Source organism: Kryptolebias marmoratus, linkage group LG12, assembly GCF_001649575.2.
Source record: "Kryptolebias marmoratus isolate JLee-2015 linkage group LG12, ASM164957v2, whole genome shotgun sequence".
Classification (NCBI taxonomy): Eukaryota; Metazoa; Chordata; class Actinopteri; order Cyprinodontiformes; family Rivulidae; genus Kryptolebias; species Kryptolebias marmoratus.
In genome coordinates this window covers 13192230-13209077 of record NC_051441.1, presented here as the reverse complement: position 1 = coordinate 13209077, position 16848 = coordinate 13192230, and the positions used below count along the sequence as shown (strand labels likewise).

General features: G+C 36.9%; 2 protein-coding genes across 7 annotated transcripts in view; one reads left to right on the top strand and one right to left on the bottom strand.

The window, feature by feature from the left end:
- mapk8ip3 (mitogen-activated protein kinase 8 interacting protein 3) overlaps nucleotides 1-16848 on the bottom strand; it is a gene marked incomplete in the record, with an annotated part of 1049817 nt that overhangs the window by 409970 nt on the left and 622999 nt on the right.
- Nucleotides 1727-14935, top strand: LOC108239224. 6 transcript variants are annotated; one of them, XM_037978663.1, is made up of 11 exons: nucleotides 2531-2867; nucleotides 4353-4649; nucleotides 10971-11291; nucleotides 11364-11654; nucleotides 11783-12097; nucleotides 12196-12477; nucleotides 13136-13465; nucleotides 13557-13874; nucleotides 13961-14248; nucleotides 14390-14538; nucleotides 14690-14935. In XM_037978663.1, exons 2-11 carry the CDS (start codon nucleotides 4385-4387, stop codon nucleotides 14696-14698), a joined length of 2568 nt encoding a protein of 855 aa, XP_037834591.1. In that variant the 5' UTR covers nucleotides 2531-2867; nucleotides 4353-4384; the 3' UTR covers nucleotides 14699-14935. The 6 variants fall into 6 exon arrangements, with proteins under 6 accessions (XP_037834589.1, XP_037834588.1, XP_024862934.1 ...); XM_037978661.1 differs by lacking the exon at nucleotides 2531-2867 and adding an exon at nucleotides 1727-1858 and having other exon boundaries at nucleotides 10971-11654; XM_037978660.1 differs by lacking the exon at nucleotides 2531-2867 and adding an exon at nucleotides 2063-2142 and having other exon boundaries at nucleotides 10971-11654.

Below are 16848 nucleotides of genomic sequence, written 5' to 3'. Positions count from 1 at the left end.
AATGAAAAAGATAAAATGTTAATCGCTCCAACCAGGGTGCAGGCTGCCTCAAGATCATTAAACCAGCACTACTTTACAAGGGCGGCAAGGTGATTTGGAAACTTTTTGGCAGATGAAGTAGACAAAGAGACTTCATGATTACTTGAGTTGTAGCATCAGCCACAGCAGAAGTCAAGGCCTCCTGGACCCTTTGTAGCAGGAGTCAAAGTTGGCCAATTTGGTGGGGCGGCAGTGGTTCAGGAGGTAGGGGTTCATCCTGTGACTGGAAAGCTGCCAGTTCAAACTCCTGCTCCGTCTGTCTCAGCCATTGTGTCCTTGGGTAAGACACTTTACCTACCTAGCCTTGTGGTGGTCAGAGGGTTTGGTGGCGTAATGGCAGCCTCACTTCTGTCAGCTGTGGCTACAATGTAGCTTACCACCATCAGTGTGTGAATGCCTGGTTGTAGTGTGAAGCACTTAGGGGTCCTTGGACTAGACAAAGCACTATACAAGTGCAGACCATTTACTATGATGACACCTGAAGCCCATTTGGAGACTGGAACTTAATGTGGAGGAGAGGCCTCACTTTGGATCCCCTCAGAAAATGGAACCTGACATAGCAGGCTGGAGAAGGATTGTGGTGACAACATGCTGGACTCAGGCTGAGGCATGGAGCATCACATGAAGTGAATTGAAGTGAAGTGAGATTTATTTATATAGCACTTTTTAGCAACAAGGCGATCCAAAGCACTTTACAACAGAAACAAAAGCAGAATCCAATACAAAATGAAACACAAAAGAAAAATACTATAATTATCTATTCTAAACGAATCATGTATAATTAAATGAAACAAATGGATAATCTAAACAAAATCACAAAAACAGACATATCTAAAGCTCATATCTGAAGCTCAACGAGGAACATGAGTGAGGTAGTGGTGTGGAACATGACGTGGCCCAAGACTGAGGCAGAGCAACACAGGGATATGACAACATATTTGAATGTTTCTGTGAAGAAAATATTAAGTCTGCTACTGATTTCAGCGTGATTACAGAACATTATTATGGCCTTTGTCTTTTTTTCCTGCTGATGAAAAAGATCATAAGAAAAACAACATGATTAAAAGTGTGAACAAAGGTTGCTTTCCTTACTGTAGGGCATAGCTTAATTTACATATGGTGCACAGTTTGGAAAATGCTGTAGGAAAATGACTTGGTGTTTGCAAAAAAAACAATGAAAGCAAGTTAAACATAACAAAACATGTACAAAAAACCTTCACTAAACCCATGGATTACAGCACTGCGATTCTCACCAGAGTTGGTTAATGTGTTCACTTTCACAGAAATGGCTTCTGAAAAATAATCAAGACTTTTTTTCATTTTGTACACATAATTAAGTAACAATATTATAAATTCAACAGAAGTTTAAAGCAAAAAATATTTTTTTAGGCATATTATTCATCTTAAGCAAGTTTTGAGTTGCAGGAAACTGTCCTGATGGTATGTTGTGTCATTTTAAACAACCTAAAATGGTTAACATTAAAACACAACGGAATCTTTATTAGTTGTATTAACTTTATCTGACTGTGTGATCTTTATACTATTGGACTGGAACTGACAATAAGGTCAGAAAAAAGAGGAAGTGTGCACTTAGTAACGACAAGCAGACATAAGTTGATGTAACTCAGACCACAGGAAATGAATATCTCCTGGGATGATGCTCATAAATAGCCCAGCAGGAATTAATTTCTGAGTAAACATGTGAGCTCTTTTTGATTCAAACTAAATACGTATTTGTATTGCAAGTGGACTGTTGTGTATCACTGTGACGGCTACTTTGACTACTGGGGGAAAGGAACACAAGTCACAGTAACTTCTGGTAAGTTTGAGTCTAATTTATTCAAAATAAACAGATTTAAACTTTTTTTGTATTTTATTCTTAAATTCATTGGATTTTTGTTGCCACAGATGTAATCTGTGTTTAAACCCAACCAATCTGGTGATTGGTTGGGTTTGTTTTAGCATTTATTGATTAAGAATAGTAATTTAATAAAGGACACATGGGGGTGGGATATTTTTTGCACTAACGTACCACTGAAATCTATCACTGTGACGACTACTTTGACTACTGGGGAAAAGGAACAACGGTGACTGTCACATCAGGTAAAAATCAAAGTTTATTGTCGTCCTACTTTTATTTATTTATTAGACTGTTAAATTTAGTATGTTTCGACTTGAAAGGCATCAAAAACGTATTTGATGCCTGTTTTTGTGCTGGAATGGTACATTGCTTTTTGTTACTGTAAGAAAAAGGACTGTGATCATCGTAACAGGTAAAAACACTCTTTTTCTTGTATCATTTACCCTGAAGACAAATTTATTATACAGTTGAATATAACATATTATGAACCACAGTGGCATCAACAGGTTGGTTTTTGTGCGATGAATATGTTGAGTTATAACACTGTGACAATGCTTTTGACTACTGGGGGAAAGGAACCACGGTCACAGTAACATCAGGTAATTCCACCATACTTTTTCTCTGAGATGCTTAAATTTTATTTTATTATGAGTAAACTCTTGTTTTCAAGGACATGAATTTGTGACCTTGTGCGGTTGATTAATTTCTGGAATACTGCATGCCAAACTTGTTCTAATCTGTAGACTCAGATCCAGTTTTGTTTCTGAAAATCCCAAATCTTTTGATTATTTCTCTCAAAAATTATCAAAAAATATTTAAGAAGTCTGTTCATTGTGAAACACCTTGTTATGGGAGCTGTATTATTCTGATAGCTGGTTTTAGTATTGGGTACTTTATGGTTCATTTCACTGTGACAACTATGCTTTTGACTACTGGGGAAAAGGGACGACGGTCACCGTCACTTCAGGTATGAAACGTTTTTATTTCTAATTTGTGAATGAAATTTTACTAAAATGTTCAAAATATAATTTTTTGTCAGTATTGGATTACAACTATTGGTAAGTAATAAAGACAACTTTACTGGGACAACTGAGCTTTTAACTACTGGAGAAAAGGCACGATGGTAAAACTGCCATTAAGTAAGAATTGCACTTTTGTAAATTTGCAATAGTTTGTGTTTTAGAATTTTTAAATTACTTGAGTTTAAATCCAAGCATCAATGATTATTATCTCAAAAACAACCTGGAACTGTAAGATATTTATTGTAAAAAATATTTTATTGTGGACTAAAACAGGGTTAAAATTGATTATACAGTAACAGCATGTTTTAAATGGTTTAAACTGAATTAATGAAACAGTGAGTATTTGTGTTAAAGATTGTCACGTTAAGAATTAGTAGATTAGCCTTTTTTTATATGGAGTCTTAAGTCAATTCATCACTGTGCTACGCTGCTTTTGACTACTGGGGAAAAGGGACGACGGTCACCGTCTCTTCAGGTATGAAAAAATATTGTTACTGCTTAGTTAAAGACTTTTTAAATAAGTTCAGTAAAATGTCCCTATTTTTTATGCTGTTGAAATTTTTACACTTGACAGTAGTTTGTTGCTTGGCGGTCAAAAATCCAACCTTGTGTCTGCTTAATTCAGTTTGACTAAAACTTTAGATACAGGTTTTAGTTTTAATCTTAAATTCTTTTCAAAACTATTTTAAAAAGGACTCAACGGAAGATGTGGTAAATATTTTTTATTAGGAGTTTTAATAGACTCCTAAATGTGGTGAGCTGGTTTGTGACTCCTGTGGAAAGAAAATTATAATATCAGGTTTAATAGGGTTTTTTTTCTACTTTTCTGCAGGAATGTAAATTTAAAATGTTAAAAATTTTTTGTCTTTGTGTAAAGTCTGAACCTTCCTTACAGACTTTTACTGTTAAAAGTCAAAAGTGTGCAATGCAATATTGTTCAAACTAATATCCCTGTTTTGCAAGTTTTGTTTACTTAAAAAATATTAAGTAAAATTAAATGTTAGTTTTATTTTTGCTTGGAGTAAATAAGCCTTTTTTTATTCTATGACATATATAGATTCAACACGTTTTTACTCTGCTTTTGATGGCAAAACGTTACAATGGTAATGGGAACCTTGGTAAATCTCAAATTTAAATGCTAAAATAAGGTAAAAGTAAAATATTTTTCTAAGAATTTGGCATTTGGAAAGTTGGCTGAACACAAAAAAATAAACCAACGGAGCGGAAAAGCACATCGGTCCGTCTGTGGAGGGACTGTCAGTGTTTAAACTTCATCAACTGGGTGCTGTTTTGTTATAATATTGACTCATCTCTGTGACTTATTTTTTATTTTTTTATTAATCATTTTACCTTTTTTATGGAAAATGTTTTGTGTATAATGAGATTTGTATTTGGGTGTCTTAAATACATGTTTGTTTCATGTTTTTCAGCAACTTCCAAGGGGCCAACCGTGTTTCCACTGATGCCATGTGGTTCTGGGGGCAGCGACACCGTCACCCTCGGCTGTCTTGCCACCGGTTTCACACCCTCTGCTCTGACTTTCACCTGGAAACAAGGCAGCACCAGTTTGGACAACTTCATCTCGTACCCGTCGATACAGAAAGGCAGTGAATACATGGGAATCAGCCAGATTCAAGTCAACAGACAGGACTGGGACTCAAAAAAACCTTTTGAGTGTATCGCAAACCATGCTGTCGGGGAGCAACATGCTTCGTTTGTAAAACCAAGTAAGACCTATGCTAAGTCTTAAATCATTACTTTTTATTAATTATTTCAATCTTAAATGCTTTACAAATGTCTTATATTAAGGAATCACTCAACAAGTTGACTAATTTTAAATAATATTTATTATTTTTTACTAAAGAACTTAAAATTAGCTTGATAATTAGTAATTGCAAGTTATTATAGCAGCTTTAGACCATGTGTTGTTTAGACTTTACTGTTTTAAGTTAAGTAAGTACTACTAGCCTGCAAAAAAAGTTACCATTATTTCTAAAAAAACAACTAAGTTTAGGTTCATTGTGTTAGAAATAATATTAGTAAAATCTTAGCATCAAATGATGCATGAGAATTACTCAAATCATTATGTGAAATGCACAGCAGAGAGCAACAATTAGTTTAATTCTTTAGAGTAAAAAAAAAAGCGTTTTTAAAAACTTTTTTAAGTGCTTAAATGGGGCAAATGCTTTAATGTTTTGCATTTCTTGTAGGACAAACCAGATGGAATGAGAGGGTTAAACTGTTCAATTATATATATATATACATACATATATATATGTATATATATATGTATGTATATATAGATATTTTTTAGCGTCTGACTCGGTATTTGAAACTTTGTTAATATTCCTTTTGTTCTCTGCTCTTGTCACAATCCACAGTGGTGCGTTCTGCTTCTTTCTGTCTGAATATTCCTATATGTTTTTTTGACTCCTGCCTGTCCCTGTTTCCCCTGTCTGTTGATAATTAATATAATTAACATTCACATTAATCTGCTTGCCAGTAAATGTATATGCAGAAGCCAGCATTAAATGCTCTGCCATTCATTTTTGTGACTATGAAGATAATATACTTTATAAACAAGACAAACTAGGTGTTCGTCATACAGACATGCCATAAGAGACTAACCTTCCTTATCATGTTAGAACCATTTATTCACTTTAGATCTCATAAACATGATAGAACATTGCTTACCAAGGCTTCTGCATATATATATATTTGATTCCTTGCTTCTGCAAACATATATTTGTGTATGTGTTTGTCTTTCAGATGTGGTTTATCAGATGCCAACTCTTACATTGTCTTCCTTCAATGATGTGGACAACCAGGAGACTGTATTCTCCTGCTTTGCCAAAGATTTTTCACCAAATAAATATGAGTTCAGATGGCTGAAAAATAGTCAAGAAATTGCCAGCAGGGGAGACGAAGTCTCCACATCATCTCACGGAAGGAACTCCACCAACGGAACGATGTACAGTGCAGCGAGTCTGCTCACAGTAAAGACGGACGACGCGAGACTGGATGATGAATTTATGTGTCTGTTCAAGGGGAAAGGAAAAAACACTGTTTCAGTTATGAATGTCACTACGACAATTAAAGAGGCTCCATGTAGTACCGGTAAGTATCTTATTTGTAAATTTACTTTCTATTCGAGTTGTTTTGCGACCACTTGTTTCATTCTTGTTCACTGATTTTTTCTCTCGGTGATAGAATTCTGTAGCAAACCAGATGTGGAAATAGAAATCAAAGAACCCTCAAACTTCGACATGCTTGTCAGTCGAGGAGGAAAATTAACATGTCGGGTCAAGATTAATAGGGGAAAATTTGACAACATGTACTGGGAGGATGAGAACAAGAAGGAACTGGTATCCACTCTGAGCAATGGAAACAGAAGCTTCCGCGAAGCTGTTCTTGACATCACCTATGATGAATGGAGCCAGAATATTGAACGCACCTGCGTTGTTCAACATGAAGACTCGGCGGAACCAATTAAGAAAGTCTATAAACGACAAAATGGTAAGAAACTGTTCAGATCTTGTCCAATAACTGCCTGTGTTTTCTTTTTTTTTTTTTTTGCTTTTGTTGTGACACCAAACACTCTGAGGGAGTTTTTTTTTTAAAACAGTATTTTGTTTCCCAGAATCTAATTGTTCTCACGTTCTTGCAGGAGGACCTCTTCAGCGTCCTTCAGTGTTTATGTTGCCTCCACTAGAACAAACTAGAAAAGACTCTGTGACGCTGACTTGCTATGTGAAAGACTTCTTTCCTCATGAGGTTTATGTGTCTTGGCTTGTGGACGACCTGAATGCAAACTCAAAGTACGAGTTCACGACCACAGACCCTATAAAAATCAACGGGACCTATTACGTGTACAGCCAGCTGACCTTCCCCATGAAGGAATGGAAACAGCCTGATGTGGCTTACAGCTGTGTTGTTTATCACGAATCCATAGATGACTCGAGAACAGTCATTAGATCCATTGGGTACAGAAACTTTGAAAACACCAACCTGGTCAACCTCAACATCCCCAATATGTGCAAAGCCCAGTAGATTTGTGTCACTGCGTCTTCTGTTCTTTGTTGTTTGATGTTTGTTGCTTGTGATATGACATTGTGTGTTTTTGATGCAAATTAAAAATAATAAAAAAAAAAACATTTGGTAACTGTGTTGATGTTTGTCGCTTGCAGTTTGTCTTTACTTGGCAGGTCTTTATGTTCATGTTGAGTTTGCTTATTTAGATATCAGGGAGCTCGAAGATTGTGGGACTCATAGTTTCCTCACAACTTCACCATCGTTGGCAACAAAATGATTCAGAAAAATCTAATTTGTTCATTTTATTTGCAGATAGCGAGCTAGCTAACAGTGTGAATTGTCTTTGTGTGTTTGTGTTCCCTTCTACTGGGTCTTGTGCCCCAATCGGGATGTTTTATCTCCTGCTTTGTGGTCTCACTTCATCAAACCACAAAGTTATTTATTCACAAGTCAAGTCTCATTTTCCCCACTGATGTCAGAGTCTCTCATAGGCAAGTCGGTGTCGCTACAGAACTCCTTTATTGACTGAAATAAAATAAATCAATTCTTTAAAGACATGCAAAACTGACAATACTCTCATACCTAACTAGCTAATTCAACTGCAGATAAAGTCCTCAAATTTACCGAAGGAAATTATAAAAACATAAATGTATTTTTCTTGAACAGCTGGTTGTGAAGTGTCATTAGACTTAATGGATTTATTGCTTTGCTACAAGCAGATTGCCTGTTTGAAATTACGAACTTAATGTCCATGGAGGCAGAGGAGGATAACATGGCAACGACGGGGCTCACCTTCATCCTTCTCTTCCTCATCTCTCTGCTCTTCACGATAGGAAGCGTCACTCTGAAGGTAACTACATGATTAAATGTTCGTTTCATGCACAGATTTGGGTTGGACACAATTATTTACTCCACTAATAATTACGAAAAAATAAAATAAAATAAACACCCAGTATAAAAAGTAAGCTTAGATAAAATATGCAAAAACAAAAAAAAGATATTTAAGTAAATTACTGTGGCCTCACTGACAGATGTGTTGTTATTGCCTGAATTCAAAGGCAGAGTGGTGTGTGCATGTGTATTGTTAGCAAAATATCTCATGAATCACTGAACAGATTTTGATGAAACTTTCAGAAAGAACTTATTGGGTGTACATCTATAGCTGATTAACCTTTGGAGTCAAATCAATTCAAGATGGCCGCCACACCTGACTGATCTTAGGAAACCCCAAAATGACTTCCAATTTTTACAGATATTGAGCTAAAGTCGGTGTAGAAGTAGTTGAGCATTATCCCCAACAAATATTCAAGCACAGCAACTTAGCTAAAAACTGAACTGTTGGAGTTAAATCCAACCGTTTTGTACGTTTGTTAGCAAAATATCTCACAAATTCAGATTTCAGTGAGATTAATGAAGTAATTCTTGGCTGTATGATTATTTTTTAAAGTAAACCCAATTCAAGATGGCCACCACAGGTGATCAACGTTAGCCTAGATGAAATGGTTATACCTCTATGAATTTTAATGATATTGAGCTATATTTTGGAGTGACAGTGGCTGAGAGTCATTCACAACACACTCCGAGCACCAACAGATATGCAACTAGACATAATGTTGTTATGTCTTAACTTTGACCAAAATAACTATAACTGTCGCCTCACAATATAAGATGATCTTAGCTGAAAACACTGGTGTATGAAGTCCTTCAAGCCATGCTGTCTTGAAGGAAATCTTTAATCATAGATAAGATCATCAGATTATTCATTCTGTAGCATCAACGTTAGAAGCTGCGTGTCGCAGCTGTAGCTTCTGGGACTGAGGCCGTTTTGTTCTCCATTAACAGCATAAATGCAGAAACACCTGATAAATTTAAAGTGTGTGAGATCTTAATGGAATAAGCTGAAAGACAGAGTTCTGATGCGCAAATCTATTTTCAGTTCTTACACTTTCCCTCATTTTTGTTATTTACTTAAATCACTGGGGGAATAAAATTGTTTCTTTTGCACATGAGAAACCACCTCATGGACACAAGAAAGTATCTGGTTTGCACAAGAAGACATTAAATGCCCGTTAAACAGAAATGTTTCTAATGTACTCAGGAACCTTATAGATTTTTTTCTTCTTCTGCACACGAGATACTTCCTTGTAAACATGATATTACAAAAAAAATTAATTAATTAATTTTTATTTTATTCTCTAGTGTCCCCTTTAGGTGTCCTTGAAGTGCAATAAAATGATGTAAGATATTAGTTGGAAGAGCTGTTAGCATTTTATACACAACCCAACTGCACACTGTTGTTTTCTAAAACATCAGGGGCCAAAAAGTTTAGAAAATGTTAAATAATCTTAAGCAAGATTGTCAAAATAACGACTAAGCAAAGTTGTCAAAGAGCATTTGTGGAGGAAAAGGTTCAACACTTTTCTCTGAAATGTAACTGAGTCGAAGTATGAAACAGAAAATGTTTAAGGTGTTAAGATACAGTCTAAATATGTAAATAAATCTACTTAATACTCCCATCAGAGTACAGAGGGCAGACAAAAATAACACACACAAATAATTATCATTTATAGACCCATCAGTGTGGTGACAAACTATATTGATGTAGTTAAAACTGTTTAACTACTCTAAAAAAGCAACCTTTATAACCTGCAGCACCTCTATTATTGAGGTTTTTCCATTTAAAAATGATAAAATACGATTTAGGTAACATTTCAGCCATCTGCAATACAAGTAGGATGAATAAAAATACAGTAACTGCTTGTCAGAAAACAATATTTGATTCAAAAGTAGATAATTGATATTTTAAAACTTTAAATAGGAATCACATTTTCTTTAGGAAATATTTTAACAGATTTTTGGGCTGATAAAATGATAAATCATTTTTTAAATATTGGGTTTTAGTAGGGAGATAAAATAAGATTTTGTTGTTCTGATTCTGCATGTGCAAAACTCTTTCTTTTGGTAAATAATGTTTTTATTGCAAGCAGTGTTGACAGATTTAGTTTTTTTTTATCTAACTGTTAATGTTTGTACACTGGCCGTGAAATAAATTTAGCATCAGCCGCATAGTTAAACGTTGGTACATTTGTGGATTCTTATCATTTATTTGAAAATTTACCAGCTTTTTTTCAATCTATTTTCAGATCAAATAAAAGAAGAGGGACGTGGCAAGAAGTTTCTGTAAAAAAAATCTTTTAAAAACTTTTTTCTTAACTTTTTTTCTACATACTCCGTGTAACATGTATCTGTCTTTAAATAAATGTTTCAACGCTTTTCAATTTTTACTTTCTCAGTTAAAAACTGTAATTGTTTTATATACTTGTCCCTAAAACATAAAATCTCATACTGTTAATTTCATATAACCTTTTGTATTTTGTGTGATGTGATGTTCTCAGCAGCAGCACCTGGAATCAGCGGCCCATGTCCATCTCAGTATGTAAATTGAAACATTTCATAATCGGTTACTTCTTTCATTCTGTTATTACTGGACGTTTGACGTAAAAGTCTTTGGCTAAGTCGTGAGGAATAGCCTTTGTGGTTTGTTCTGTAAACAGACCTGAGATATTTAAATGTTTTTTCTCTGTTTCTCTTACTGGCATAACCACACCTCACACCTGCTGCCTGCGACGCTCCGCTGCTCTCTGCGTTCTTTCACTTCTGTTTCTTGGTTCTTTTTTCGGACTGGGGTGGGGGGTGAGGGTTACATAAAGTTTCCGCTCGTTGCGTGCCCTGATCGTTCTGCTCTGTCAGACTCAAACATCTGTGCAACAGACTCGCTGCCCCATTTTTGCATGACTCTGAAACACTGAAATTGTAAAATGTACAGCTCAGCCATCTAGCATGAATAAAAAGATATTGCATCAAAAATTCAGACTTGTTGGTTAATTACTAATTCAGTCCAGAAGGTATTTAATTAGTTAATTTAATTTGGTACCTTGTTTCTTTAAAAAAACAAACAATCTATGCTAGCACTGAAAGTGAATGGTGTAAAGACATGCCATCTCTTCTCTGCACAGTTGTGCGGATTGTCCCTCCAAACGTCACCTTGTACCCTGTCTGGGACGGTGAATTTGATGTCTCACAAGTCAGACTCATCTGCACTCTGAGCAGCTACTTCCCCAAAAAACTAGTTGTGACCTGGGAGCAGGGCCACGAGCTTCTATCGGATGTAAAACCGACTCAAATAGAACTGCAGAGTGCAAATGAAAAGGAAACAACTTACAGTCTAATCACTGAGATCGAACCGAAGATGGAAGAGTGGAAGAAAGGAACCCGTTTTACGTGCAAGGCCATTCATAACAAGACTGAAATTAAAAAAACAATAAGTATTTGTGAATGTAAGTATGTACAACTACGACTCATCACAAACAACCTCTTGTTGTGGTCTAATAAACTTCTTTTTATTGTAGTCCGTGGAAGCAACACTCCCTCCATCCATGTGGAGATTCCCACCTTCAGGACAGTGATGACAGAGTCCACTGTGAAGGCGACATGCTCCATGCCTAAAGTGTTGGACGCCAATCTTTCCTGGCTAATGGATAAAGGACCTCCATCCAGTCACACAGTGACCTCAGTAACAAACTCAACATATTTAGTCAGTGAACTGACGGTTCCATCGAGCACCTGGAAGAACCTGCAGACTCTGAAATGTAAAGCTGAACATCGCTGCTTCTCTGCTGAAAAGACCGTACAGGTTTCAGGTAAGAGGGAAAGATCTTAGAAGAACAGGTGTGATTTAATGCTGGTGAGGACTGGGTATTCAGAGGTTGGACCAACGCAGTATATGTGCATGCACATTTATGTTTCACTTTCTGTTGTTATCATCCAGGTCCTGCAGTTACACCTCCACAGGTGGAGATCAGGAGGTCTTTCCCAGACCGGCTGAATCCAGACATTGTTATGCTCCAATGTGACATCACACAGCTCTCCTCTCAGGACCTGTATGTCACATTTCAGGACAAAGGAGTTAATTTTCCTGACATAGAGTATGTTGAGCTCCCTGAAGGCCCGGGCCCACATTCAGTCAGTAAACTCTTGTCTGTTCCTAAAGCCTACTGGACAGATGACGCGAGTTTCACCTGCTCGGTGCAGCAAGGCTTCTCCAGCAGTCCTTTTAAATCAAAGCCTATCACCAATCTTTTTGGTGAGACTTGTTTTTGTTTGCTTTTAAATCAGATTTATTGATTGAAATGAATATAATTGATTAAATAATTCATGTCACCGACTCACCATCATATTTAGTGAATCCCTCAGTGGAAATTCTTCTGGATCCCAGTGAAGAATCAGGACAACAAAGACTCCTGTGTTCTGGATGGGGCTTCAACCCTACAATTAAATGGTTAATTGATTCAAAGCCAAGATCTGCATCAACTAACATCAGCATGGATAAAAACGGACGTGTTGCTGTAACGAGTCAACTGCAAGTTTCTCAGGACGAGTGGAGGACAGGAAAGATCTTCACCTGTGAGGTGTCAGACAGTTCTCCCAAGAAAAACGCCAGAAAGAACATCAGCTTCTGCTCAGGTAACACCTTATCTGTCAAGAACCCATCGAGTCTAAGGTTATTTGTACTACCAGAGGATTTTTTCCAAAATGGACATTTTTAAAACCTTTTGCTTTACTGTATCCATGTAGCCAAGAGTTACAGAATATATGACATGCAGCCTTTCATGTGTGCTCACTATCATTTTGGGTTTTAGAAACCAAAGCAATAAAGGAGTAATCTTCTTTTTGTTGTTGTTTAGGATATGTCTCCATTTATCCTGATTCTGTCATCCTTAAAGTTTTATTGTGCTTAAATGGGTAATAACTGAGAGATAACTGTGAAAAAGAAAAAAAAAAGTGTTGAGACTATCCTTTCTCTGTTTCTTATGTCATTGTCTCCACCTAGTGGCCAATTATGGGTGTTTCAGCCTTTTCCTTGTCTGTTTCTTTGTGTTTCTTTCTTTTTATAACTGGAGAAAAAACATAATCAGTTTAAAAGAATACAAATAAGTTGTATAGATGTTGCCTTAGATGTTCAGCTTGAATTTTTGTGTCTCTTACTTTTTTTTTTTACACAAATAAATTCCATTTACTTTAAAATAAATATATCATCTGTTATAGATTTTGAACACTCACATTTATTACTTCATGGTTGTGGAATGTTCTCATCTTTTCTCATCTTGTGTTCATTTTGCAGTGACTCCCACATCTTCTCACGAAGTTGGTGTCTACGTTCAGGGACCCCCACTGGAGCAGCTTCAGACGAGGAGGCAGCTGACCGTGACATGTCTCATTGTTGGCACTGGTCTCAGGGATTTCTCCATCACCTGGAACGTAGGCGGTAACAAAACGTCGTCGTATGACATCCAAACGCAGCAGCCTGTGGGTCACAGCAACGGGACAGAGACGTTGCGCAGCTTCCTTAACGTGTCACCGGAGGACTGGCACTCCTATAAAAGAGTGTCCTGCAAGGGAAGGCATCGCTGTTCCAACAAGGGTTATGAAGATACTGTCAGCAAAAGCAGAGGTATTATTACAAGACTGTTATTCTTCAGATTTTGTAATTGTAACTCAAAGTTGACTTCTGTTTGTGTGTATGTGTGTGTGTGTGTTTTTAGACATGTATCCACCAGCCGTGAGAATAGTCCGACCAACTGCTCCTGAGCTGTTTGTGTCCGAGAGCCTCATGCTTACTTGCTTCGTTTCCGGGTTTTTCCCAGCCAACATCTTAGTGCAGTGGGAAGATAATGGCCAAAAACTGCCGTCCTCTCGTTACATAAACAGCCCACCTTGGGAAGCACCAGGACGAAAGTCTTATTCAATGAGAAGCAAACTAAACGTGACCAGAGCTGAGGACAAGAAGTCCACTTATGCCTGCGTCGTCAGACATGAATCATCTGAGACTCCAGTTGAAACCAGTATAAAGGATGTGTTCGGTGAGTTAACCATCACTTTTACGTTTGTTTTTTTTTTTTTTGCCCAGCAGCTATCTTGTAAATAAATGTAACTCCTCCCCCTCCAGCCTCAGTGACCCACAGCAAACCTTCAGCCGTCCTGCTCCAGGGCTTGAAAGAACTTGTGTGTCTGGTGTCCAGCTTTAGCCCGGCGTCCATTAACATCACTTGGTTTCGCGGTGCCAACAAACAACTGGAGGATTATAACACAAGTGAGCCCCTCATAGGCACCGATGGCAAATTCAGCGTCAGAAGCCACCTTCGCCTGTCCCAAATGGACTCTTTACCCGGGATGGTTCTGACCTGCAGGGTGACTCACCAAAACGTCACCCTGTCACTGAATCTAACTACACCAGGTGTGTGAGCTGCATTTTTGCCACGCATATAAGAGTAACATGGCACAAACTGATTTTTTTTTTAATATAAAGTCTATTTTTGCTTCATTTCTCAAAGCAATAAGATCATTTTAATAATATTTAGTTCTTCATCTTTTTCAGACACAATGGAGAACTGTCATTTCCTTGATGAAATCAGGGACGCTGATTTGGGCCAAGACACACTAAAACAAACCTGGACGATAGCTTTAATGTTCATCATCTTTTTCCTCTCTTCTGTCATCGTTTCTGTCACTGTCACCATCATTAAGGTAAGATTCAGGATTCATTCTGCAGTTTTCTTGTCTGCCGTCAATATCTATGCTCAAATATGGCAAAGTTGAGGCATTTTTCATTGATTGTTTTTATGATTTATATATAAGTTGTGAAATGTTAACATACTTTCTGTTCTTTTCCTTTCAGACCAAATAATGGCAATGACAGGGAAGATCCCGTTAAACTCAATGTGGTCATATTTAGTGTTTTTAATCATATGGTTTGTTTGATTTGTTTCCAAGTGTAATAAATTAATTCCCTTTGCTTTCGTGTCTCTGATCCTCAGTTGTATGGATTTGGTTTTATATTGTTTTCATTAATTTGTTGTTTCACTTATGTATTTGGTGTGGAATTCTTAAAAATAAGAGTGTGAATAAATTCAATTTAAAAGGCTGAAGTGGTGAATTTATTGAAAGTGTCATTTTCATTTATTTCTATCAGTTCATGTAGGAGAAAAGTGACTTTTTTCCTTGATTACAATAAAACTAATGATGGAATATATTAAAAAATGTTTATTTAAACAAAATTTTAGTACCGCTAGAATTTCACGAGTTGTAATACTTATATTGGCCACAAGATGGCGGCAAAGCTCTAAATTTAACTCAGCCGTTGTGTGAAAAAGAAGCTGCCTTGAAGCTCATTAAAATCTGAACAGGAATTTCTTGACTAATGAAAAAGAAAGGAAGAGAAGTACTCTTATTTGAATGCTCTATAATTGTTTAATTACTCTTTTTCTTTCCATGCTCTTACATTACAAGTTACAATTTAGTTGATGAGAGCCAGAGTTGGTGTTTGTGGGTTTATAGAAATGTTTACATCTGAGGGGGATGACACATGGTGAATCAAGATTTACTATTGGGTACCTTTGGGTCGATCTGGCACAGTGTTTGCCCTGATTGGCTGAGGATCCTGTGGCAGCCGGCCCAAAGCTGTGACGCTGTTGCTGGGACGCAGTCACAGTACACTGCTGCCAGCCTGATGCCAAGGGGCCGGGAAAAGGGAAGCAGGGCACCGTTCCCAGCAGGCTGCCTGGGAGAATCTTCCTGTCTGACTATACCTCCCCCATACCTTCCTACAATGTCTGGTTAATCATCTATGTGTCCTTGCAGTACCAACATGAGCAACTTGGTTACTCTGAGTGTGACTGACTGTGAAGCTGTACACTGCTGAAAGAAACATTAACGCTATGCCAGCTTTAACCAGGGCATAAAGAATTGCGTAATCCTAGAAAAAAGATGTGCATCATATCACTAAAGATAAAACCAGCAAAGACTTTTGCTTTTGATACTATGCCAAATTATAATTGATTTTAATTAGAAAAAATAAAACATTGGACTGTGGGGGGGTGTAAAACTAATAAATTAATATGTAAATTACAGCGTGATGTTCATACCATCTTTAAAACTGCTCACATACTCCATGTTCAGTTGCAAAATTCTACAGCAGTAATTACTCAACAGACAGATGTCCAGATTTCTTCTCTAATTTGTCTTTGAATGTATTTTCTAAACACTTGAAAACACAAATAGCATGCAGGCTCAGTTTGAATTTGTGAATAAGGGACTAAATAAAAGAAGAAAGAGGCATACCTCAACATAAAACCAACAACTTCACCTTTAAAGTTTAACTGTTGAGATTTTTTGTGCAAAGCTTCGTAGAGATTCGAGTTTCTTGAAAGGTGCGTAACGGTGCCCTCTAGTGGACACAGCAGCTATTACAGGAGGAAATGAGCAGAGTGTGTAGCCAATCAGGTGAAGCCTCATAAAGCAGCAAAGCCTGCAAGAGAACAGGTAGAACAATGGTCAAAAAGTACAGGTGCAGTAGAAAACTTGGTTCTTTTGCATTTCAAACCAATACTAAGCAGCGCTTTGTAAAAATAGCTGTTACAGACATTTAACTCTGTTAAAGACTTGACCTAAAAAAGCTGTTAATCTAGGTTGGCTGTTGATCCCCAACACTCTGCCACTGACTATTATGATGCTGCATAAGCTACAAAGGTGTACAAAGGTCAAATAAACAAAAAGTGAAAAATGCATTGATGCGAAACATGCATCTGCTCCACACATGACCTTAGAAACGTGTGTGGAAGTGTTTCACAATCAGGCTTCGACAGACCCCAATTGTTTTTATTTTAAAAAGTTGGAACAAATAAATAAATTAGCGGGATGTGAACTGTAGTTTATGATACACTATAATTTTTGACAATATATGTAAAAAACAACAAAAAAACTATTTGCTTTCTTAGATTTCAGGAAAAAAAAAAAGTTAATTCAAACAGACATAATGCTTTACAGTGACTGACCTCT

Coding starts and splice junctions, on each gene's coding strand:
- LOC108239224 (XM_037978661.1), top strand. CDS start 4,385: ATGCCATGTGGTTCTGGGGGCAGCGACACCGTCACCCTCGGCTGTCTT. Junction 11,655..11,782: donor AAAGACCGTACAGGTTTCAG/GTAAGAGGGAAA, acceptor GTTATCATCCAG/GTCCTGCAGTTACACCTCCA. Junction 13,875..13,960: donor CAGTATAAAGGATGTGTTCG/GTGAGTTAACCA, acceptor CTCCCCCTCCAG/CCTCAGTGACCCACAGCAAA.